This window comes from Typopeltis vanoorti, chromosome 13 (genome assembly GCF_054136105.1).
Source record: "Typopeltis vanoorti isolate ZY-2024b chromosome 13, IOZ_Tvanoo_1.0, whole genome shotgun sequence".
NCBI lineage: Eukaryota > Metazoa > Arthropoda > Arachnida > Uropygi > Thelyphonidae > Typopeltis > Typopeltis vanoorti.
In genome coordinates this window covers 65,735,510-65,751,976 of record NC_143561.1, presented here as the reverse complement: position 1 = coordinate 65,751,976, position 16,467 = coordinate 65,735,510, and the positions used below count along the sequence as shown (strand labels likewise).

The 16,467-nt window shown below is 34.0% G+C and overlaps 1 protein-coding gene across 1 annotated transcript in view; it reads right to left on the bottom strand.

Annotated features, from left to right (window-relative positions):
• The window catches only part of Trap1 (TNF receptor associated protein 1), a 271,125-nt gene that overhangs the window by 34,595 nt on the left and 220,063 nt on the right, over positions 1 to 16,467 (bottom strand). Inside the window, exon 13 of the mRNA XM_090403299.1 lies at positions 1,820 to 2,007. Within this exon, the coding sequence (XP_090259425.1) occupies positions 1,820 to 2,007 (188 nt within the window). The remainder of the gene's footprint in view (positions 1 to 1,819; positions 2,008 to 16,467) is intronic.

Here is a 16,467-nt window from a genome sequence, read left to right as displayed (position 1 = left end):
CGGAACACTAAATTAGCTGTATACAAGACAGTGTTCAAACCAGTTTTAACTCATGGATCTGAGAGCTGGGTCTGAAGTAAAACACTTGACCAAAGACTAGAGACCGCAGATATGATAGTCCTGAGAAAGATTAGTGGCATGAACAGATGGCATCAATGGCAATATCATATTAAAAACGAGAATATTCTTTCCTAATATTCCTGGATGCTGACAATGTCAAGCATCCAGGAATGCGTTAGCAGAGCTAATCTCAGGTGGTATGGTCACTTAAACAGAATGGGCGAGGAAAGATTAGCAAAACAAGTGTTCTCTGCCAAGTTGGCAGCAAAACGTCCCAGAGGAAGACCAAGATATAGGTGGATTGATACGGTACAAAATGCCTTAGACGATAGAAATATAAGATCTGGTAATGTTGGAGTCTTGACAAGTAACAGACTGATTTGGAGGAAAATTGTAAATAGGAAGTTAGTAATGATTTAAATTTTTCATGTAGCGCTATCATGTCCTGTACACCCCTTGAGGGTACATAGCAGGAATTTGATGATGATGATGATATTCCAGAGATTAAACATACTTTCTCAAGTTACTTCAAGTGTCCATAAGCATGGTGATCTCTCATCAACAAAAGGTATAATCACTTGATAAAATTTTGCCATGTATCATACAACACATGCTACTTTTCTTGATCCAGATAAGATTGATGTAATGAATAAGATTTTGATATATTTTAATGAGAATAGGAGTCCATTAATTGGAGAGATTATTGTTGTTATTTAAAACTATACCAGAGCAACTATGGCCATGAGGCAAGTTTATTGTATCTGTCAATGTTTGCATGAGAGGAAAACTCTGCCACACTGTATAAGATCAGCATATCTACCTTCAGCTGAAATGATAAACATTCTTCACAACCTAGATAAAACTTAATATGTGATGTTATCTTTACTACAGTGTATAGGTGCCCAATCAGAAGTGCAGCAGTAACATTGTACTCTAGTAATAACAGGAACAAGATGGGATACAGATGAAAAAGAAGACGATATTCTTGAAGATTTTGATATTTATAATAAGTAATATACAATTCATACCAGTAAAGACAAATGCAAGTTCTGTGTATCATTACCAAAAATTATTTAATCTATAATAATAAGCGTAATTATAACTGAGCACAACTGCAATTACAGTTGTTTACCTTAAACAGGCATTACAGTTCAGCATTTCACATTTATAATAAACAATGTCATTTTTACTCGAGTTTTTACCTATGCTGTATACCACAAATTGAGAGAAAAAAAAATTCAAATATTTAATAAATTAAATTCATCTGTTTATTCTTTGATGGCACATGATATGTTAAATCCCTTGAGAGTGAAACAAGTTAGACAGATTATTCTCATGTTGCAGAGTTATCAGAAATCAAAGCACCAAATACACCCAAGGATCCTGATAAAAATGAAGGACAACATTCATAGGAAGGAGTGTAAACCTATTTACAACCTTGGACTGCATCATTACACCTAATTTCAACATATTCCTATTGTTCTACCCTAAAATCCCATCTCTTTATCAGTTTCTTCTACAATCAACCTGTCTAAACTGTGAGTGTGTGAGAGAGAGACTTTTGAAATGTTTGCTGCATATGAGAGATTTTAACTTACTGGATCACATTTAACAGTCTGTTTATTTATTTATTTTTTGATGTATGCATTTTGTTTAATTCAGTATCAGAAAAAAATATATATATAAAAAAGTGACAAATACATAATATTATCTCTATTTAAATTACACAGAGTATGTAATACTCTAAAGCACCTCTTACCTAAATTGTCAACTGAAAGATTTTCCTTCTCTCGCCACATTTCCTTTTCAACAGAAATTATATTCTTCTGATCAAACTGATGTAGATGAACTAAAACTAACTCATCATATGGTTCACAACAAAATAATACTTCTGCATCCTTCTGGCGAACAGCTTCATAATAGGGAGATGATTCAGCAAGGTGACGGCTATAAGAAAAAAAGCATAAATGATCTGATTACAGATCATTATACTTATGCCAACATACTTAAACAACTCTTATCTAACAATTCTTAGGAAAAGTAAATTTTAAACTGAAAGTCTCTCAATGTAAAAAAAAAATAATATTAATTTATTATTAAATAAATTATTATTATTATTATTCAGGTTATCTCCATAGTGTCAGAAGGTGTGCATCGTAGGAAAACCATCATTCACACCTCTCTTTAAACTCATTCACCGATGAAGAACCCACAATCACCCCTGGCAACCCATTCCACTCATTCACCACCCTCCAAGCATAAAATATTAATATTAATAATATTAATGTTATTTATAACTCGATTTAATTCATATTTTCATGCTGAGATCGCTATGGCTAGTTACATGCAGGTAACACCCTGCAGAAAAAGTGATTCAAGCTTTGAATAGAGAAGGCTAGTCCTCTTGTGCTAAAAGGGAGTCTTGTAGTCAATCTATTGTGGTACAGCTACTGTTGAAAGTGAAGGACACCAGATCTGCTGAAAGGAAGAAGGGGACAGGAAGAAAGCCACTGTCTATACCATGCCAAGATTGAGTTCTAAAGCAGCTCTTCCTCAAAAATTGGTGTGCATCATCCATGACTGAAGCTGAAATGGAACTGGGAAGAACAAACGGGAGTTGTGCCAAGTTCTGTAATTGTCAGGAGAAGACTCATTCGACAGAAATTGATAACCAAGTGCCCTAAAAAGAAGCCCTTGTTAACCAAAAAAAAAAAAAGAGATTGGCTCGGTTAAATTGGTGCATCCAAATGGACCATTGATCAGTGGGAAAAGAGTAATTTTTTCTGATGAGAAAAAGTTTAACCTGCAGGGCCCCGATGGCAGACAGACAGTTTGCAGATGATCATGGGAAGAATTCCTTGACTGAGTGGTGTCAACAGTCAGATGATCTAGTGCTGCATGTCATATCATGGTGTTGGTCGCTTGCATTTCACAAAAGGTTCAGTGATGGCACAATTGCACCAGAAAATTTTAGAAAAAGAATTGCTGCCTACTATCAGAGACCACTTTACTGTAACAATGAACTGCATCTTTCAGGATGACTCAGCCCCCTTGTCATATGGCAAAAAGTGTAAGTAATGTTATTATAACCCTAAAATGCACCATACAAATTGAGTTTAGTACTTAAAAGTTTTAATTTTTGTTGCAGGTTAATGTGACTCAATGAAGACTTGATTCAGTAAGTACTTTGGCCAGGAAGCAGTCCAGATCATCTCAACCCCGTTGAGAATTTGTGGGACCAAATGGAGACTGAAATACACAAGAAGCTGAAAACACGTCGGGAACTCCAAGAAGCCATTATAAGCATATAGAACCATGAAGTGACTGTTGCATTCATCAGAAAATTGATTTTGTTAATGCCCTGTAGATGCTAAGCTGTAATAAAGGTAAGAGGAGGACCCCCCACAAAGTACTAAACAGCAGAAAGTGAATTTTTAGCTTTAAATGTTAGTAAAACTGTGTAGTTGAACTAAGTTTTGATACTGGTATTTGTTTTTCTAGTGAAAATATTACTGCATAATATTCAAAATGGAGTGAAAATATTCACTCCATTTTGAAATTTTTACAAATTTATCATTTGTTGTCATTTCCTAATTATATCACATCTTGTACTAAAAAGAGCCAAATATTAATCAAAAATAAAAATGTTATATTATCTTCTTCATTATTTGTGATAATTATTGTGTTATTATCCCTTTTCAAATAGGCATTCAAATTTAATTACCAAAAAAAAAAAAAAAACATGGTTACAGCAGGTGATGCAGTTTCTCTGAACATGAGTGTAGTCTATTAAATACAAAACTTAACTTGACACTGTACATTATTATACAAAGTTCATATGAATTTACTATCTCATCTCTTTTTTTATAGTGAAAGAATAAATAGCTTGCACAGTACCTAGAAACAATGCCACTTAATTCTGTTGGCCCTTCAACTAGCAATACATGGGAAGGAAAGTTACCTGGATACAAACTGAGAATGCTTTTGCACTGCATTTCAGTACCTGACTACCAACTGGAGAATTCTTTGCAACTGAGTGTCTTCAAAGTAGTTACTTTAGGCAAGGAATTACTTCCAAAATTTAAGTTGAAGGAAAATATACCACAATTGTAGGACTTATGTTTAAAATATAACTAACACTTGCAGCACAGTTCTTTATTCCATCTTTCTTTACTTCCAAAGTTTCTTCTAGCAAACGGTTTAAAATTTTTTTAACCTTCATCTTTCCTCACAAGTCTCTCTTGCTCTTCCCTTCTTGGATCTTTCCTTTGCTCTTTCCCTCGCTCTTCTTTTTCAATTCTGTAAAGCATATATCTCACTCTCTCTCTCTCATTGGATTAGCAGAAATAAATAAGACAAATGTAATATTAGTGCATGCCACAGGACAGCTGCGTGTGGATGTGCAGGTTGTTCACTGTACAAGGGCAGCTAATCAAAGGAAGCATTTTGATTGACTATATGTATAATAAAAGTTATTTTTATGGCACAATTTAAGAAATCCCAGGATTATATATATACAATGTCCATATATGTATCTGGTCTGTATTCATTTAGACATAGTATAGCCATTGTTGCACATGTATGGTATTGTCATTGTGTTATTGTATCTTACATATATTTGAACTGATAATTTTTCAAGACAAGCCTGCTAATATAATCCCAAGGGTAAGTAATATTTATTATATTGTAAAAGGGTGTAGCATAGTGCTTGAAAAATCAATGTATTTAATATTGATTTAAAATATTGTTTATCAATTCGTTAATTAATTTATTTATATATAACCCAACCCATCATGAAAATTCTTAAAAATTGATAATTATATTTCAATTTTAAATATTGAATTGTAGACGTCAGAAAAAGAATATTATAAGGGAAAAAAAAAAAATTAACAACTTTGTTCACAGTCCAATATGGGAAAAGAAGAGCAAAGAAATAGCAAACTGAACAAGAATTGGCTGTTTCCTTAGATAAATTCTTGACTGCAGAAACATCACATTTAGAAAAGAAACAAAAGATTTTGTCTACTGATGTTGAAGTTGGTGCCAGTGCTGCAATAACATCAAAAGAAACAAAACAGACCAAAGAAATGGAAGAAACTGAAGCTGGTAGCTGTGCTGTGACTTCAAAAGAAGTAGAAGCTGATAGCTGTTCTAGGACATTAGAAAAGGAAGATGAAGAAAATTCAGATTCTTCTTCAAACAAAACTGAATTATCAAGCTCTGCTTTAAAATTTGATGCAAACGACCCAGATATTTGGCCAAAAATTTTATTTATAAAAATAAGAGATTGTTTAGTAAAAAATTCCCTGCAGCAGATAATTGAATATAATTTTCCTAAAGATGATTCTGGTCGAAAATTTTCTGCCTCATTAGAACGCTCCCAAATGGGGAAAAAAAAATCAATAGAAATTATTTGATATACTTGATATCACAAATTTTGTTAATTTGCTATTGTTGCAAGTTATTTGATCATATATCAAAACTTAGCAATGAATGCTGTAATAACTGGAAACATTTATCACATATACTAAAAAAAAACATGAAATAAGTACCATACATATTAAAAATATGTACAAAATACAGCAAACATAAAATGTCTTTAAGTAACAAAAGTATGATTGATGTAGTAGAACAGAAATTGTACAATACCAAAAAAAAAAAAAATAATAATAATAATATTGGCAATCCATTATTGAACACTTAATATACATAATCCAGTACTTATCACAGCAGTGTATAGCATTTAGAGGATCATCTAAAAAATTATATGATTACGATAATGGGAATTTTTTTTTAAATTAGTGGGAAAAAAAAATTGCAAAATTTGATAAAATAATGTCTAAACATTTATGTTGCATTCAAACATCTGAGAAAAAGAATACTATGCATTATTTAGGAGATGGCATACAGAATGAAATAATTCATACGATTTGTGAAGGTATACACAAACAAATTTTATACATGGTTCAAAACATAAAATATTATTAGATAATTCTTGATACAACTCCAGACATAACTCATATGGAACAATTAACTCTGTTATTAGATTTGTATATCATAACAAAAATAAAAACTTAACAAATTTCACGCACGAAAAAATTTGGGGGATTTTATGCTGTTGAGGACACTACCGGTCAGGGATTATATGAATTTATTTTAAATCATTTACAATCACTGAATCTCATTTCTAATATATTTGATAATTATTTCTTTAAAACCTAACAAAAACCCTAATGACTGTAAAAGCTACAGACCAATAGCTTTGACTAGCACTCTCTGCAAACCAAACAAAAGAATAATACATACCAGACTTATGAACTGGCTCTTAGAAAATAACAAATCAACTGCTACCAAACTGCATACAGGTCTCAACACAGTATAGAAGATCGATTATTTTATCTATGCCAATCAGTCATAGATGGCTTTCAAGAAAAACCACCAAAGAAGAAAACAGCAATATTCTTGGATCTCACAGCTGCCTTCAATCGAGTTCGGAGACAAAAATTAATAAAAATTGCACACGATACTGGAATAAGGGGTAATGCATTAATTTGGATTTCTGATTTCATGAAAGGAATAAAAATGAAAATAAAAGTTAATGGAATTTATTCCAACATGCATCGAACTTGGGCTGGAGTCCCACAAGGTTCTGTCTTAAGCCCATTCCTATTTCTCATCTATATGAACAATATGAACAAAGGATATATGTGGAACTACAAGGGGGGGGGGGGGTGAGTATGAAGAGCTCAGGAGACAGCTTGCAGGTGTAGCATGGAATGAGGAGTTAGCTGGAAAAGAGATCAATGCAACTTGGGGGATTTTCAAAAACTATCTAGTAAATGCAATGTCTAAATGTATTCCAAGGGTGAGAAGGTTAAATAAAGTAGGTGTGAAATTGATGAATAAAGAGATTAAGCATGCGATACAGAGAAAAAGGGCACTATGGAGGCAGCATAAGAGAAGTGGAAATAACCAATTCCATGAGGACTACAAAAACCAGGCAAGGTGGGTGACTTGGTTGGTGAGGGTAGCTAAAGAAAGATATGAACAGCAGTTAGCTAATGAAGCCAAAAAGAATCCTAGGGAGTTATTTCGATATGTAGCCAGCAAAAGAAAGAATGATTATGGAAGGATGACACTGATTGGAGAAAATGGTATAAAGACAGCTGTTGCAGAAGGTGTGGTGGAGAGAGAGATACTTAATGAGAAGTTCATAAAGGTCTTTCAATCTTGTGAATGTGACTTCATGGAGAGATTGAGAGCAGTTGATGATGGGGAAGAGAGACTGACTATAAGTGAGCAAGAGATGTATGGGGAGTTGAGCAAACTAGATGTAAATAAGGATGTGGGACTTGATAATATATCACCATGTGTTCTGAAGGAATGTGTCAGGGAGTTGACGCCAGCCTTGACATATTTTTTTAATATGAGTCTTGCACTGGGTCAAGCTCCTAAGGAGTGGAAGGAGGGCAAGATTGTGCCTCTTCATAAAGGAGGTGATAGAACTCAAGCATCAAACTATAGGCCTATCTGTGTGTGTCAGGTGTTGTAGTTAAGTTGTTGGAGAAGCTTGTGAGAACTAGGATCCAGAATTGGGTTGACAACAATGGTATTATCTTTGATGGCCAGCATGGATTTGCTAAAGGGAGGTCATGTTTTAGTAATCTACTTACTTATTACAATAAGGTGACTGATTCCTTGGACAGAGGAGAAGGATACACAGTAATATACTTAGATTTTGCAAAGGCTTTTGATAGATTACTGCATGATAAGTTGATAGTCAAACTAGAGCAGATGAGGTTGGATATTAGATTGGTGCATTGGATTGGACACTGGCTATCTGATAGGTATCAACAAGTTGTGTATGGGGGTGCGATATCCAGGAAAAGGAAAGTCACTAGTGGAGTGCCTCAGGGGGCTGTTTTAGGGCCATTACTGTTTAACTTGTATATTAATGATATTGGCAAAGATTTGGATGGAGATATTCAGTTGTTTGCAGATGATGCAAAGTTGGGACGAACCATAAAAAGTAGTGAAGATGTTGTGGCCCTACAAGAAGACTTGAATAGATTGGGGATGCGAGTTCAATGTTGCAAAATGTAAGGTTTTAAAATTTGGAAAACAAAGATGGGATGCAGAATTTATGCTTGGTGAGAATATATTGTTGGAAGTAGAGGAAATAAGAGATCTGGTGATAGTGGATAAGGATCTAAAATTTAGGGGACACATCGCCAAAATTGTGAAGACAACACAAAGGCTTCTGGGAATGATGCAGAGGACACTGATGTGTATTAGTAGGGAGATTCTTGTTCTGTTGTATAAGGCTTTGATTAGGCCACACATGGACTATTGTGCCCAGATTTGGTCACTAGGTTTTCAGAAGGATGAAGAGATGTTGGAAAGGGTCCAAAGGTGACTGACTAAGGTAGTTTCTGACCTCTGGAATGTCGAGTATGAGGAAAGATTGAGAAGATGCAACTTGCAGAGTCTGGTGGACAGGAGGAAGAGGGAGAGATATGATAGAGACCTACAAGTTGGTAAGGGGTTGTTATAGGATCGATGCTGGAGAGGTTCTACAGAAAATAGCAGGAGATCAGGGGAGAACCAGAGGTCATCCTTGGAAACTGTATAAAGAGGGTGTGAGTAGGGGAGTGAGTAGCAGTTTTTTTTCATGCAGAGTTGTGAATGATTGGAATGCGTTGCCTGAGAGTGTGGTGTCTGAGAATTTGAGTGTGTTTAAAGCACGGTATGATGAGTTGTGTGTGTATGATAAAAGGATCTCCCAGATGAGTCTGACTCCACGGGGTCTTGGGTAATAATAATAATATTCATCCTCACATAAAAAATGACACAAAAATAGCATGCTACGCAGACGATATAGCAATCTGGCACACAAGCAGTAATTCTCAACAATCTGAAAAAGTTGTAAATAATTCAATAAAAGGCTTAGAAAGATGGGCAAAGGAACTTAAATTACAGATAAACCCAGAAAAAACAAAACTGAGCATCTTCTCAGAGAAAAAATAGACACAATTTCAATCCCAAATCAAAATATATAATATCAAAATAGAAAAAACAGTCTCCAAAATACTTAGGCCTAACCCTAGATACTAAACTGAGATTTACAACTCATATTACAAATATATCTAATAAAGCTCTTAAAAAGCTTAATATCATCAAAAGGCTTTGCGGAACAAAGTGGGTGCAACAAAACCGAAGACACTCAAAACTACATGACCCACTACGGAATATGCCTCATCAATCTGGGTTCCAGCTTCTACCAGATCAAAAGTAAAACTTGATAGAGTACAATGAAGAGCAGCAAAAATTATTATAGGTGCAGTCTCATCCACAAATAATTTAAAAGCTCAACAAGAGTGTGGACTTCACATATTAGAAGACAGAGACGAAAAACTCTCCATAGTTAAATTTACTAACAGAATCAGGAGCCAAGAACAGGATTACATCTTACTCAGGACTTTCGATGCCTGGACAAGAAAACTCTAGACTAAAGAGATCATCAACTTTACAATACGATCATGAAATTAGAAAACGGATTGACTTAGAACACCTGTCCATTGAAATAAGCAAAGCGCCATTCCTTTCCACTATTCTAGCAAAAAACACAATGATAAACTTAAATCTCCTAGAACCTTGTTCCAAAAAAGGATTCACAGCAAAAAAATAAAAGAATAGGACTTGATACTATACATAACTTAAATAATCTAAACTATGTTATTGCCTACAATGATAGATCATCTGATGGAGCACTCAACCAAGGAGGTTCAGGGGTTTTTCCAACTCTACTTGGAGGCGAGGAAATGCAAATCAAAACCACAGTTGGCAAAATAGCTTCAAACTTCACTTGTGAATTAGCAGCCATACAAACAGCTCTCAAGTTCTCTCTAATCTGGTAATAAACATTACGGAAGGAATAACCATTTACAGCGACTCTAAATTGGCACTTGAAGCATTAAAAAATGGAAAAACAAAACTCACACAGAAAATTCATGAACAACTAACAACATTAAATTTGAAAAATAAGAATTGTATACTGCAATAGATACCAGCCCAAGTAAATATTGAAGGCAATGAAAGCACAGACAGTCTAGCCAAAGAAGCAACCTCAAACATTTACCTCAAAAATTACACCTACTATCAGTAACTGATGCTAACTCTGTCGCCAAAATAAGATTGGTAAAACAAACACTCAAGAGAAGAATGAAATCAGTGAAATTAGTGAAAATAGAGAAATAACCACAATCATCATCAGACTAAGGACGGAACATTTTAAAGGCATGAAAATTCAGCCAGACAGTAGTTGGTAGTAGGAGCTATATAGCATGCAAGAACTGTCCAGGAGTTGAACTATCACCTGCCCATATCAATTCTTGTCCAGCAATTGCTGCTCTACAGAAAATTGACAATAACCTTGGAGGAAAGCTCTACTGCATCAAAGTTCAACAGATTGTCAAAGCAGTTCCACGGTCATATCTAGAAGCTCTTCAATAGACTCCACAACAACAACAACAATTATATCTTTCTTTACTTTCATCGGTCAAGGATATAACAATAGTGAAAATATGCATGGTAAACATAATGGGCTTCACAAAAAAATTATTGAAACAAATTCTAGAGCTTTCTTTGTTGCAAAATATGATATAATAATGTCTAAACATTTATGTCGCATTCAAACATCTGAGAAAAAGAATATTTAGGTTTCTGTATATCCAAAAGGTATACAGAAACAAATTTCTGGATTTTTTTATTCCCTACACACTCATTAAATTTAGTAGTTTATGATGTGTTAAAAATGTCTTTTGAAACAGTTGATTTTTTTTTTCCATTGGCCAAGAATTTTACAATTATTTTTAAGTGATGGGCTATATTGAATTCTCATATTCAAAGTTTAACTTTAAAACGTCAAATACAAGATGGGAAAGCCATATAGAAGCAATAAAGCCACTGAAAATTAACATACAGGAAATTTATCAAGCCTTCTTGGAAATAACTGAAGACACAAATAAAGATATTGAATTAAGAGGTGCAAGCTAATAATCTTGTTTTAAAAATTAGGTCATTTAAATTTCTTTGTTCAATTATTAAATGGCATGATATTTTAACTAAAATTAATGTCATCAGTAAAATGTTGCAAAATCCTTCATATAAATTACAAAGTTATTGAATGTGTTGAACAAATTACAAAAGAATTAACAGATTATAGGACATAAAAATTTTGAAAGCGTTATTAATTAAGTGATATTGATTGAAAGTGTTATTAATTAATTATTAAGAAGATAGCGGATATTTTGGATGTAGAACCAGTTTTTCCAGATATTCGAAAAAGAAAAAAAGAATGTTTGGTTATGAAGCAAATGATGAACCTCTAACTAGTGCAAAAGATAATTTTAAAATACACTTCTTTTTTACGATATTAAACAGCACTCTATCATCTGTAATTGAAATGTTTATGTTGTTAAAGAAGAATAATGAAATATTTAAAATCATCCATAATGTCAACACATTGAAACAATGGAAGGAGGAAGATATCTTAAAACATTGCAAAGATTTAAACTTGAAATTAAGCAATGATAAAAATCCAAATGATTATGAAATTGATGACAATGTCCTTTATGAGGAACTCTGGATAGTTTAGACTTGAGGTGATTAATAAGAATTCTGTGGGATTAAAAGCAAAAAGAGTACAAATTTTGTGATTGTATAAGGTACATGATGTCATTTATAATGTGATTGTATTTATAAACTCATGTATTTCTTATGTATATATGATCCAAAATTATTTTGTTATGCATATAATTATATACTTTACTTTTCATACGTGATTTCCTTGTTTTGTGTGATTACTCTTGTAATTTTGTGTGATTACTGTAATATACATATATATGATACCACATATATCAAAATCGCGTTAATCAAATCTAATAATCAATGGTAAAAATTACAATTTGTCCATGATCGATTACTGTATTAATAATTTGTAGGAGGCTGCGTAGGAGGAATGACGTCATCATGTTTACGCCACGAGGCTTTTATGTTTTTGCGTGATAAACATAACCCTGTGGAGCTCGCGATGGTAAAAATTTCAGCGTAGGTCGCGGTATATCTGAGAGATACATTCATTACTAGTATGTGCTAAAATGCAATAAAACATAAAGAAAAAACACTGCAAATATAGTACATGATGGTACAAATTAAGTGGATATTGAATTCAACATTATTTCATAGCCGAATATAGAAATTACAAGAGTTTCGTGCCGAATATATAGAAACTAAAAGTTTCGGTAGATGCAAGCATTATGGGCAACTCATAGTAAAGGTGGAGTAAGCTCCAGATCACTTTCCTGAATATTTTCCATAATGTAAAGCACATCTCCTAGAAGACATGTATGATAAATAAGCCTTTGGCTCTCTATTTCAGTAATACATGATGGTTTATTTATTTTCAGTTACAATCTGGAAATTATTGAACAAAGAATAAAAAAAACAACTAAACCAAACTATACTGACATCGGAGTATCTCTCAGATACAATTTATTGTCAAATATCACAACCATTACATAACATGTGTTAAACCAAACTGACAGCAAAAAAACAGTGTGGAATATCACTCGTAACATAGAATGCACAGCTACTCATGACCTCCAAGCTATACGCTGAATTGTGTAAGAATATTTATAATAAAAATTTTGCATGTATCTGTCAGAACAGCTGCGAGCTCCGCAGGGTTAAAGGCATGTTAATCGAAACTCTTGCTGTGTATATCAAGGGATTGCCATAATTAATTTCGCCGCGTTAATCAAATCCTGCGTTAAGCAAGGGATACCTGTATATAAAATGATAAACCTTTTTATGTCACGTTTGTATGTCACATTTTTTGAAACGTTTTGAAATTCAGGGGCTACCCTGAATGTCGAGTCTTCAAAATTCAAGGAGAACCGGCCTACCAGTCCGGAACTCAGGAGGGGTTGGGTGGCGTAGGTGCCAGAGCCCCCCCCCCCTTTCGAGTCATCAGAATTCAAGGGGAACTGGCCTACCAGTCTGGAACATGGGAGGTTGGGCGTAGCCCCCCCCCCCCCAGCACATATATATATATATATATAATTATATATATATTTTTATAATTATGTCACATTTTTTGAAACGTTTTGAAATTCAGGGGCTACCCTGAATGTCGAGTCTTCAAAATTCGAGTCATCAGAATTCAAGAAGAACCGGCCTACCAGTCCGGAACTCAGGAGGGGTTGGGTGCCATAGGTGCCAGAGCCCCCCTTTCGAGGCATCAGAATTCAAGGGGAACTGGCCTACCAGTCCGGAACATGGGAGGTTGGGTGTAGGCCCCCCCCCCAGCATATATATATATATATATATATAATTATAAAAATGTTTCCTTTTTTAATTACCTTCATTGACTTTCAAAAAAAAAAAAAAGGGGGGGGGGGCAGTTTTTTTAAAGTTTGCACAAAGGCAGCTCATATGCATCTGGCAGTCCTGGCATGCCACCACAAATAAAACATCTATAGATGTTTTATTGGTTATGCAGATAAGCAGTATACTGCTTATCTGCATATGAGTTAACAAACTGCTTGCAAGAAAAAAAAAAGATACGTCATATTTTCAACATTCTTCAACCCTGTTTTTTTTTTTTAATATGTTAAAGAATTTGTAAGAATTCAGGCATGAAAACCTAAGATTTTAAGGCTGGATTCTCATAGGCAGGCATGCTTTTAGAGTACAAGATCTATTTGCAGTGGAAGTCAGGGCTTCCTTTTACTGAGCATTTTATGAACCAATTCTTACTATATCATTTTGTTAAATAATCAATATATTTGCTTGTGTATTTAATTATGTAAAATAATTATTTTACATTGGTTTGAAGTAGGAGCATTCCACAATATGCAATGTCGTGTTGCATCAGAAATGGCAGCACAAAAGCTTCTCCTGCTCATACACAGTAATATAAAATGTGAAACAGCTGGCTATGATGTTGACATGGAAGGGGGTAAGCAAAAAAAAAATTTATGAACAGAAGTGCAAAGCATTGACATACAGTAAAGAATTAATCTGATGCACTCGATGAATACTATGAATAAGACTATTAGCTTTCAGTAAGAAACATTTTTAAAAGACAAGTGAAATCCATGCTGCAAAACCATCACTTTTTTTAAAGGTTTTTTTCAAAGATTAAGAATATGAAAAAAAAAAAAAATAGATATATGCGTGAGAGAATCCTTTAAAAGATGAAAATACAAGTTAATTGTAAAATATATAAATCTTCCATTTATGTTGATTCAATATAAAGTTATCAGAAACAATATCCAAAATAACTTGGTTATTCGATTTAATGTTGCTTTTGAAATGCAGGAGTCATGAAAGAAAAATTAACACTATACCCAGAACTATATTACATTATGCCAACATAATGTAATGAGGGTTCACATTGATTTTTACTGAGAAGACCGACTTCTCTTCCTAAGTAAAATCAGAGTGAATCCCTTCACACTACTCTCTCAGCTATTTCCCCACTGAATCAGTTGTTTTGCTTACTTGAGAACTGAAGTGACTCGAAAAGTATCATGTTTAATCTACACCAAGATCTGTAGATTATCTAACTTAATTTTTGTGGATGGGATTAATGGAGAAGAAAATTATAAGTTTCTGCATTTTTTGACATATAGTGCATTAGTACTAAGGATAGGCTAAGGGTTTACTTTTAATTTCATTTACGAAGGTGGTCTGAAAAGTTCTCGGCCTAACAATGAAAAAACGGTTTTATAATTTCAAAATTATTTTTATTTTTCAACATAACCTCCCTTAACACTAATACATTTATTCTAATGATGCTCCAGCACCATTATCCCGTCCCTGTAGTGGTTCTCGGTAAGATCTGCAAAATACCTCTCTACAGCTGCAATCACCTCTTGATTCGAAGAAAAATGCTGACCAGCGAGGAAAAGTTTTAGTTTTGGGAAGAGATAGAAGTCAGAAGGAACCAAATCTGAGGAACAGGGTGGATGTTCCAACATAGTGCAGATCCCTTAATTTTCCCATTGCCAAAACACCTTTGTGGGCAGGTGCGTTGACCTGATGAAAGATGATTTTTTTCTTCTGCAAACCGGGTCGTTTCTCACGAATTTTTTCATCTAGCCTGGTTAATAATTGGAATAATATTCCCCAGTTATTGTTTTACCCTTTTCAGGATAATTAATAAACAAAATACATTTAGCATCCCAAAATACCGATGCCATGGCCTTTCCTGCTGATGGAACAGACTTTGTCTTCTTTGGCACTGAACAACTGGCTTCTGTCCACTGTTTTGACTGCTGTTTGGATTCTGGTGTGTAATGGTGAATCCAAGTCTCATCCATAGTAATAATTCAATGCACAAAATCATGTTTATTCTTGTTAAAATGTTCCACGCACTGTTCAGAGATTTTCATGCGAATGCATTTTTGATCTGCTGGGAGCAAATGTGGCACTCATCTTGAGCAGGCCGAGAACTTTTCAGACCACTCTCATATTAATCTGTAATATTTTATATTTATTTCTTACTTCATCCAGAACCAATGATCTACATGCCAAATGCAAAACTTTTTCAAGCCACTTCAGGCTTTCAAATATGTGGAGTAGTGGTCTCACACCAGGAAACAAAATTCATCTTTCAGCTAAAGATTATTACAAACATCCATGCCAACAACAGGATCTGAACCTACAGCCTGCTGGGCAGAGCAAGTGAATTAACTACTCAGCAAACCAGGCTGGCAATATAATAAGACAGTTTTTCATTTTCGATGAATAACATATGTGTAATAGTACTTGAATGTTTTTAACTACAGTTGAATGGTATGTTGTTCACTACTACTTCTGAACATGTTCTATATGCAAGTAGAACATATACACTCAGAGGCCTTTTTTTTTTTAAGTCTTATCAACTCACTGTTGGACTAATACCATTCTTAAAAGAGTAAAAATGTTACATATAGAAGGGCTTAGGTGTCATTGGTTATTCATAATAATGATTTACAGTATAAATGTCACTAAAAGAGGAAAAAATACATTGAACTTGGCGATATTTTGCTGGTTTTCTACTCAACATTGTTAGAACACAATTATGTTTTTCCACAATTACTTAGTTCAATGCTGTCTGCCTGTACAGTTATAATTGATTGTACTCTGACAATGTTGGCAGAAAACCAGCAAAATAGTAAGTTTAATAAATGTATTTTTCCTCTCTTGGTGTTGTTTATACCATGAAACATTATTGAGTAAAAATGTTTTTTTTTAAAATCATTTTGTGCATTTATAAAACAGGATGCTGTTTACAAGTGTATGCACTTAGTTAAGGGACACTGGTCTTTCTACTTGGTTACAGGCTAAGAAAAGAACAAT